This window comes from Aspergillus saccharolyticus (assembly GCF_003184585.1).
Source record: "Aspergillus saccharolyticus JOP 1030-1 unplaced genomic scaffold BP01scaffold_66, whole genome shotgun sequence".
Lineage (NCBI taxonomy): Eukaryota > Fungi > Ascomycota > Eurotiomycetes > Eurotiales > Aspergillaceae > Aspergillus > Aspergillus saccharolyticus.
The window spans coordinates 100934-110892 of NW_020290676.1; the positions used below are offsets into that span (position 1 = coordinate 100934).

General features: G+C 47.0%; 2 protein-coding genes across 2 annotated transcripts; one reads left to right on the top strand and one right to left on the bottom strand.

Moving 5' to 3' along the window:
* Positions 1 to 906: 906 nt before the first annotated feature.
* Positions 907 to 6342, bottom strand: BP01DRAFT_361188 (ECM29 family proteasome component). The gene is made up of 2 exons (XM_025576090.1): positions 1339 to 6342; positions 907 to 1272 (listed from the first exon to the last, which is right to left on the bottom strand). The coding sequence occupies exons 1-2, from the start codon at positions 6235 to 6237 to the stop codon at positions 1069 to 1071; spliced, it is 5103 nt and encodes a 1700-aa protein (XP_025426523.1). The 5' UTR covers positions 6238 to 6342; the 3' UTR covers positions 907 to 1068.
* A 1493-nt stretch (positions 6343 to 7835) lies between these two features.
* Positions 7836 to 9543, top strand: BP01DRAFT_308105 (uncharacterized protein; the record flags this gene model as incomplete). The annotated part of the gene is made up of 2 exons (XM_025572327.1): positions 7836 to 8029; positions 8082 to 9543. The coding sequence occupies 2 exons, from the start codon at positions 7836 to 7838 to the stop codon at positions 9541 to 9543; spliced, it is 1656 nt and encodes a 551-aa protein (XP_025426524.1).
* Between the last annotated feature and the right edge of the window lie 416 nt (positions 9544 to 9959).

Genomic DNA, 9959 nt, shown 5'->3' on the forward strand with positions numbered 1-9959 from the left:
ATGAACCACCCCCTCGACTAGTTAGCTGCTGCGCTTGTGGTCTGTCGGGTTCAGCCTTTGGTCCTACAGCCCTTCTCACTGCGCAGAATCACTCCACATTTTATCCTTGATCACTATCTAAGATATCGTTCTTTACTCTTTCTTCTTTCCCTTTCCCCCTTTCCTAATGAAAATCGGAGTGCTTCTCGGGTGCAGGATCTTTTCAGCGCCTGGACCGAGCTCAACCCTAGTCTCATGATCATGCATGTTGCCCCCCCCCCCCCCAAAAAAAAACTCGCCTAACCTGTCTTCATCTTCATCGGGTCATAACTGCTGTCATTTGATGCCCAGTCTGAGACACCTTCCCCGCATAACCTCATTCACTCAGTACGTCGAACTGTCCCAATATCGCTGGCGGCGGTATGTCGGCTGCGAGAGTTCGGTCGAGTACCTGTTGTACCATTCCCGACCGCTCCCCGTCTCTCCACGCCTGAATAGTCATCCATAACATCCTATCAATTGGACGTCTCGCCTGTGCGCACAGCTTTACATATGAAGCGCATGCTTGTGCGCGCGCCAAACGCACCTTTTCCGCCGAGGTATCGATATCAAGAGTGAGCATCTCGCCGGCTAGCGCTGCCAAGGCATTTTGGTAACCACGTAGATCAGCTTCGCCACCCTGCGAGGCCTCCCAGATCGCCAACTGGTCGAAGACTGCGCAAAGCTCTCTATACAGCGTAGTATGCACGTGTCTATTTCCGCGACCTATCGCTCGGCGTAAACCTGGCACTATACCCTCTAGATGCTCTTGGACAACTGAATCGATTTTAGCACCAACCGATTTGGGAGATCAGCTGCACACAAACTCACCAGTTGTTGGCTGATGCGCAGGTCGAAGACCGCGTAAGAGACATTCGACACATGCGGCTAACGTATCGTCAAGTACCTGTCTAAATTATTTGTCAGCTTCCATCTACTCTGCCTTGCCTGGTTCGGATCAAGCTATGAAAGAGGATTATCTCAAGAGCCCCGGTAAAAAGTGGTCGACGTGCTCCGTGCGGCTGGAAAGCCTCTATAGGTCAACTGGACTTACCCGGATTTTTGGCTGCTATTCGAATCGACCTCCATTGGATCCCCACCGTCTTCTATCTGATCAAGAACACGAGTGACGATACCGATGATTTCTGGCATCAACTCAAGGTCTTCGCGTGCTTGCGCTACTCGGCCGAGTACAACGAGTGCATGTGGCCGGTATGTCGTGTTGCTTCGCTTTGCTTCTCGTATGAGAATAGTCTGAATCAGCCAGACGAGTTAGATTTATTCTATAATCACGAGTAGGGTATTTTCGCAGAACGTTACCTTCATTGAATCCACTAGCTCGGGCTTCAGCTCCCACAGCCTCCTCGATTGAGTTGCAAACTTTGCTAACGCTTTTAGCACCACTTCCTTCCCATCCCATGTCTTGCCAGCTAGCGCTTGTTCCAAGACAGGCCATATGTACTCGCTCGTAGCTAAATCAAGCTCAATATCAAGGGATGTGATAGCATTTGCGAGTCCTAGTGCGGCCGTATGCTTGATAGCCCAACGCGCCGATTCCAGGTTTTGAGACACAAGGTCGACAATCTCTTTCACATAAAGTGAGACTGCGCGGTTACCACCTACATTGTCCTGCCATGTTTTCTCGAATATTTCTCGGACATGCTCATCCACATCGTATCTAGAGACAAAAACAAATGGCAGTATCACTGAGGCGAATGCCATGAACCGGTCATTAGCTAGTTTCGATGTCGAAAGTAGAATCTCAGCTGAAATGGCACGATGGTTTGTGTCCTCTGCCGTAAGGTAAAGCCTTTTTGCGTGGCTAAGTGTGTCTAAGAATTGCCCATCGGAGGCAAGGCGCATCAGATAGCCGATTGAGGAGCAAAAGGACGCGCTAACAGTGTCATTGCGGTCCACCACGTATTTAGCGAGCTGCTGGATGAAGCGATCTGCGAAGGGGCGGAATAGTGTGGTTCTCATGCTTAAGAGTACCAGAACACGACTGCAGCCCACTTTGGACGGAAGCCCCACAGCCGAGCGCAGTACGCCCTCTAGTCTCAATGCGAATTCTTGTATACTTTCTTCATCGAGCATGTCAATGAGATACCGCTCGATGACCTCCATCATAGGAGATGTGCGGATGCTGGACAGACGCATTTTGTCAATATCTTGACTCGTCATGCCATACTTGTCGGCGTTGAGGTGGATGTAATTCACGGCCTGCGGCTCCAGAGAACTCAAGCAACTTAAGAATTGTTCCATGATATGAGGCACAAATGGGCGCAGTGCTTGACCAGGGCTCTTTCTGATCAACTGTGTCAACGCTCCGATGGCGAATCCTTGGACTTCCTCAATCCCAGACTCCATGCCCTTTTCGCTCAACAAGAATGGGATGACAGTCTCCAGCATTGAACTGGCATCGTGTTTATTTCTTTCAAGGGTGCGCAGAATTGAACTGATGATGGTCTGGCAAAGCTTCATCGCTGAAACTCGGACTGTTGCTTTAATGTCGTCCAGGAGCTTGAAGGCTTTAGTGAAGATCTCTCTCATATACCCAGCATACTTTCCCAGTTGGTGCCCCTGGATGAGGTCGGCGATAGCAGCGCAACTTGCTTGACGAGCCCTCCATTCTCGCCCCGTCAGCATGCTCTTCAATAGATCCTTCATGATCTCGTCAAAATGAACATCGATCGTCTCTGTCGGACTCTTGACCAGAGCCCGCCATATCGTGTCCATGGATCGCTGCACATTTGGATTCGGATCGAACCTGTAACGAAATAATTTTGGGTAAATCTTAGGGTTTCTCGCAATGTAGACTGCCACACTTGAATCAGAGAAGATGCTGCTTATGCCCAATTTGCTAAATGCCGCACGACTGGTCCAGAGGGCATTGTTCGAAGCCAGCGACATGAAACGATAAACCAGACTAGGGTCTCCTGCTTCAGCAGCAAGGTTCATGATATCCTTATAAGTGTTCACAGATGATCCGCCCCCAGTTGGCAAGGCGCCTGGCTCGAACAGCTCAGTATTTTCGTTGACCCGACCGCCTCCAAGGTTTGACCGAGTCTCAGTAAAAGAATTTATCAGATCACGCACCAAGTCGTCCTTCAATTCCTCGTCACCCATTCTGTAAACGAGACTCAAACCTTGCGCTCCGGTCTCTTGGACAACTTCTTCGCGATCGACAAGTAAACTACTGAAGGACTGCTGACATTCTCGTAGGCGGGCTCGCATCTGAGGCAAATGGCCGCAATTTTGGATAAGGCACAAGAGCCAAATAGCAGCAGCCTTTCTTAAAGAAGGTTTTGATGCGGCACAGTCAGATAGGATCTTGTCGCATACTTCGGTGAGGACTGACTCTGAGATTCCGGACACGGGAATCTCTTCGTCAACATCAAATTCGAGCACTAAGGACTTGGAGCTCCATCCAGCTGCAGCATGGCTGAGTGCCTCACCCACCGTGAAGTGAAGCTCTGGGTTGCGATTTTCATGAAGGTCATAAAGGGCTTGTCTTAATCCATCCGATCGTCCACCGACAGAAACACTTCCCGTGAAGGTCATTGACAACATCCCTAGCGCCATGATGGCCGTTTCATTTTCTGCTTTGGCCTGCTCGATAAGCTTCTCTCTGATAATTATCCATTTTGACTCAGGGAGGACAGAATAGGACAGAAGATTGGAAAGACCAAATCTTCCAACCGCAGCCTGAGCGGCCCGGCAGAGAAGAGAGTCACGAGCATTCTCCACCATATCACTTATGGTGTTAATGGATTGTCTCACGTATGGTTCCGGCACTTTAGAGATCGTCTTGCGGAAGGCAAGTCTGCTCAGTAAATATGACAAAGCCATAACTGCACCCCTCACCCCAAGTGCTGCCTCGCCGATCGCAGTCTTCCATTGCGCCATAGAATCTAATAATTCAGTGACAAGTGCAGTCAAGTCCTTGGCGGACAGTGCCGGATGCGAAGCCAGGATACCAATAGCTCGTGCGGAGACGTCCTGTATCTCTTGGTCATTACTGCTCAAGGGTATTCTAAGTGCCCATGTCTCTGGCACCACCTTCTGAAGTGTGCTATTAGGACTCAAAGACGATATGCTGATGAAGAGCCTGCCGCACTGATGGGTACCTTTTTTCGTTTCGCGCGACAAGCCGGCCAACGCCCTTGAGAGGAATAAGGCGATTGAATCATCATCGGTAGATCGGAGGTAATCCCCAAGTGCAAATCGGGTTTGTTCGTCAGAGCAAACCAACATGTCTAGTTTGACATCCCAATCATGTTCTATATCGAAACCAGCCCCCGAGGCGGAGATGGATTCCCAGAACAAGATATTACGAAGAAATTCGATAGTCGATGGGAGAGCGTCCTGATAAGATCCCGATAGCGTCTCCACCGCAGACAAACTAGATACACCTTGCGAGGTATTGCTGCCCAGTAGAAAGCGAACTGCGTCAGGGAATCTGGGAAAACAATACCACGCAGATAGCTCATTAGAGGACGAATTATGATCATGGTTAGAATTCTGTAGTCGAAACCAGTAAGGATGCAGACCTTTCTTTCCTTCCTCTACCAGTTCATGGTGCCTCTCTGTACCGCGTGCAATGGCCATTAGATCTATCCATCGGGCAACAAGGTCGTTATAGGGTAAAAATCTGTTCGCAAACCGTACTGCAGCATACTGAGGGCCGCGGACGACAGTAAATCCGGTCAAAGGATCCTCTTGTCCAGGGTGGTTGTTCATCTGTTGAACGAGAAAAGGCCGCAGTTGCGTTTGGAAGTCATGATCCCATTTTTTCATTGAAGAACTGAGAATACTTCCCAGTGCTTGTTCGATACTGACGAAAATTTGAGTACTTGAATCGTCAGAACTGAGCGATGTAAACAGCCATTTAATAAGCTCAAATCCAGACAGAGCGTCCTCTTGGTTCTGGTCTTGAAAGTTTGCTTTGGGAACCATGATGCCTATGCATTCGTAGGCCATGCCCCGCAGACTAAGCTCCATCTGCGGGGGCCTTTGTCCACTTGCTGCTGGGCTCGGCCATCCTTGAGACCGTATGAAGTCTACCAGGCCTGCTATGAATCTCGGTGCCATATTTTGTAGATCACTTAGCAAGCCCATCCTCACCACCCACGTCGTAAGATTGAACAGCTGTGTTCGTAGCTTAGAAGCTTGCAATCCCTGTAAAGATCTCGCACCATCTGACAGGAGACCCTCTTCAATCACGCGCATGACGCGCTTTGTGTCCCTAGTAGCCTTGATTGATCTCCCTAAAAAGACCAGAATCTTGATTTGCAGAGCAGGCCGCGCCGGTGCGGCCCCATCAGGTGACCCTTCACCCAGATAGAGGTCATATAAGTGTTGTACTACATCGGTATCTTCGAGGCTTGGCACAACTTTTTTGAGGATTTCTTCAGCGATATCGGAAAGGCGAGTATTAGCATCCGCAGATGCAACCAAAGCGGGAAAAAATTGCTCGGCGTCACTGAATGCTCCGGAGCTCAGAAATTTGAGAACGTTAACTTTGGTCTCAGTGAGATTCAACCCGCTCTCTGACGAAGCGTTCCATGTCTCGGTGATAGAGGCCCCCTTATTCAGAAAAGAGTATTCGGCTGGAGATAGTCCCGGACATGTGGACTTCTCTTTATCCGCAGGGGAGAGTATGAGTAGCTTCTCAAACAAAGATGATAGAAATCGCGTATCTTGGTCGGAGAGGCCCAATCGAGACTTCCATTCCAGATCTTTGCCACTGGCTTTGGGCGATAGTTCCAGGAGAGGAAGAAGCCTCAGAACCAAGTTGAACACAGTGGCAGCTTGATTGGTGGATATGCCGATTTCAGATATTCCTTGAAGTAAAGGAAATAGGATTTCGACTTTTGCACTTGGGCTTAATCGATGAACGCCTTGTTGAATATAGAGCAAATCAAAATGTCTGATGAGCTGAGAATTTTGTTCTTTGAATTGTCTCAGTAAGGCTGCCACGGGGAGCTTGATGGCGGGAGATTGAACTCGGGTGTTGATGTGCTGACAAACTGAAATGACTTTGTTGCGAACTGCAGTACTCTCAGAGCCCAATTTTAAAAGCAGAGGTGCCAGATAAGTATCTAAAAGTGCTTCCAGTTTGTCATCTGACTCCGTAAGGGCGATTCTAAGCTCAACCTTCGATATCAAGCTCAGTTCGCGAGTTTCAGAGCTTGCTGGATTATTGGTTTGTGAAGCCATGAGACACGCATAGACATACAAGAACGGGGAGACAAAACAAGAGTCAGAAGTATACTAGATTGAAGAGCGAGAGAAAAAGCCGCGATTCCCACTGCATATCAATTGTCACTCCGAGTCTACAGAGTATGAAATCCCGCCGCCCAGGCAGAGAGAGCTCAACGTCACCCTCCACTAAGCCTTACTTGGCTTCCAGCTCTGCCACAATCACATCGGGATCATCTATGTTAGTCATCATATTACTGACATAACTTAGGTGAGTCACTAGTGGTACTACGGAGTACAGTACGCAGTAAAATAATTCATACTAATTCTGTACTGTATAATACATTACGATATAGTGCATAAGTTAAGTTTCGGATGTACCTTTTACAGTACTACGATATCGACTATAGACACCGCCCGTATTTCTAAAGACATTGGCCTTAAACCACATACAGTATAGTGATTTTCTTAGCATTATAAGCGTACTTGGTATTTGTATATAAATCTCCTTACAATTACCAGTATACTATTAATACTACCTAAGATACCGCTTAAGATACTACTTGACTACCTTATGATCAGAAGTAGGTATAATATCCTAAATCTATAGTTAGCGAGAGAATTAGCAAAGTATAGATTTAGCCTTATCTGTGTTTAATACTACTGGCAGTTTAATAAATAGTAGAATTGTAACTTTATCCTTAGGCTCTAAGCTATCTAGGTTACTATCTGAACAGTAGTTATTTAAATAGTCAAAGAAATCTAAGAGATCTGTCTCAAAGTTAATGTCAAATTCGGTTATTTTGGTGGTGTTTTGGTGTTTTGGTGTTTTTTGTGTATAGGGCTAGCTAGCTGTGTGTGGTCAATTCTGCTGGTTTTTCTACTCCGCCTGCACTCTGTTTTGGTATGGTAAACTGAATGCTCCTTCCTAGTTAGGTTAGCGGTACCAAGGCGGCTACCTTCCCTCACTAGGTAGGTTTAGGACCAATATCTTTAGAAATACAGGCGGTGTCTATCGTCAATATCCGGTACTACCTACCTAATAGGCTACTACTACTTAAGTAGGTACCTTACTTGTAGTTAGGTACGGTATATCCCGGAGCCACTCATTGCTCACAACCTCAATCAAATTGTAATTGGGTCCAGAACCACTTCACTTATTCCACCCGGCTCGCCCTCGGCTGACCGTCGGTTTCCGGCAGACACTAGCACTATCATCGCTATCGCAGACCCGAAGTACATGCTTGATATACAAGCGAGCAGTTTCCTCCGCACACATCTGCCGTTTCTACTGGTTCCTACTCTGTACCACTTCACGATCTGCAAAATGAATGGTCATGGTGGGAGCAGGCTAGCACTTGCTCTCTCGGTGCTACAACCCGCTTCTGAAGCACTACTGAATCCAATCTCAGATAACATGGCGTGCTACTCATGCAATTGGCACCTCTCAGATATAATGGCTACGAACCGAGTATTGCAGCTTCCAATATAAATACCCCCGCTTGGCGTAACAAAAAGAGGGCCGGACGTCGCCTTAAGTCGAACACTTTTTATTGTACTTTAAAAGTCTATAAAGGCACAATTCAGATATCCATATCCTTTTGCCTGCTATTGTCATGCGGTTAAGTTTCTGTGCCGTCCTATGGTTGGGGCTCCTCCTTGGCCAGCGCTCAGCTTACGCTCTTCTGGAAGTCTTCCAAGTGTATCAACCCGTGCCCGATGCAGGTACTGGGAACGATCAATGTGCGGGGGTAGAGCTGGTTCTAGTAGATCATGACTTTGGTTACAGCTATGGTCTTCCTTACGTCAAGTAAGTCATGATCTTCTTCCAAGTCAATTGGATTTGAACTTGACGTTTACAGTTTCTATGAGCCGCCGCCCTGCACTTTTGACACTGTTCGCATCAACCTTACTGTCACCTCGATGGGCAGACAGTATGATCGTCTCGCAATTTTGTACCTTGGCGATGTTGAAATATGGCGGACGTCAACTGCCGAACCAACCAGCAATGGCATTGCTTGGACGTATGTCAAAGACATGTCACAATTCAACGCCCTGTGGAAGGAGAAACAAAAGATCATCTTTGACCTCGGGAATATCATTACCGATGTCTACACCGGTTATTACAACACAACATTGACGGCCTATTTCTCTTACGAAAGCAATGTTAAAACACCTGATGCTATCTTGCCTATCTCTGCAAGAAGGTCGGCACAAAACTCGTCCAGCGATTTTGAATTTCCGTCAGAAAACACAACAGTGCTTCACCAGATCCCCTCCAATACGACACGTGCTGTCGTTTCAATCGCTGCCACCGGTCAGTCGACGGAAGAATTCTGGTGGTCAAATGTCTTTACATCCGACTCGTGGTCTTTCAATAACACCATAGGGGAACTATATGGGTATACCCCTTTTCGCGAAATTCAGCTTTACATTGATGGCCTACTGGCAGGGGTAGTTTGGCCATTCCCTATAATTTTCACTGGTGGTGTCGCGCCAGGGTTCTGGCGTCCGATTGTCGGCATTGATGCCTTCGACTTGCGGCAGCCAGAAATCGATATTACCCCGTGGCTATCCATGCTCCTGGACAATGAGACCCACTCTTTCGAGATCAGGATTACAGGGCTCGATGTTGCCGAGGATGGAACTGTCACATTCTCAAATACTGTTGGGTCCTATTGGGTCGTGACTGGGACTATATTTCTGTATATGGGTGAATCCGCACAACGTTATTCTCCTTCTTTCGTGCCTAAGATAACAGCTCCCCCGCCCAAGTTTACAGCGACCCGGGACCTCCTACAGAATGTATCAGGAGACAATGAGACGTTGACGTATTCGATCACAGCCGAGAGAACCTATACAGTACAGTCTTTTGATTATGCCTGGAGCCAGAACCTTTCCTACTCGAACTATGGAATCTTGAACTCGCAAGGGTTGAGCCAGAGCAATCTTCAGCATACTTCTGGACGCAACCAACTCACAGGCGGCAAATCCCCGAATGAGGTCGCATTCGACTATCCTCTGGTTTGTAACCAGACTTACAATTTGGACGACGGGCTTAGTATCAGTGCTTGGCTGCGTAGGGGACTTGATATTGAAGCTACCGGAGGCCTGGGTATTTCAACCTACACTCTTACATCAGGAGCACTGGACTTGCACACTGAGCAACAAGGCACGGCTTTTTATCAATCAACTTCGGAAGATAGTGTGTCATACGGTGAAACAAAAGACGTCTTCGACAGCAATGCCAGTGGCGTCTCATACAGCCGGAAAGTACATGCAGTTAACAGCAGTGTGGTTTACGACTCGGACAGTCGGCATTAGTATTGGTATTCCTAATGCATTGGCTGATTTTGATTTCTTTTCACTCCTTTCAACTGCGAACGAGTCATCCGATTGTAAGAACGAATCTTACTAAGCATGTAACGTGATCCACATGCGAGCTGGCCGCCCAAGCGAGTGGGCCGGCCTTGTATTGCATATAAACAGTCTATTTTCCAACTGTTTAAAAACTTAGCAATTTATACTCTAATATCCCATGTACTTGTAATTTAGCTTAGAACTTTGACTCTAAACTATCTATCAAATTTAGAGCTCTATAATATCTTTATTTACCAAGGTAAAATAAAATACACTGTATAATTAGATATTAAAGGTAATATATATATAATATTATATATAAATATCTAAAAGATCTTTAATTAGGATAGATTATTCTTTTAGTATTTCCCTATGCATTC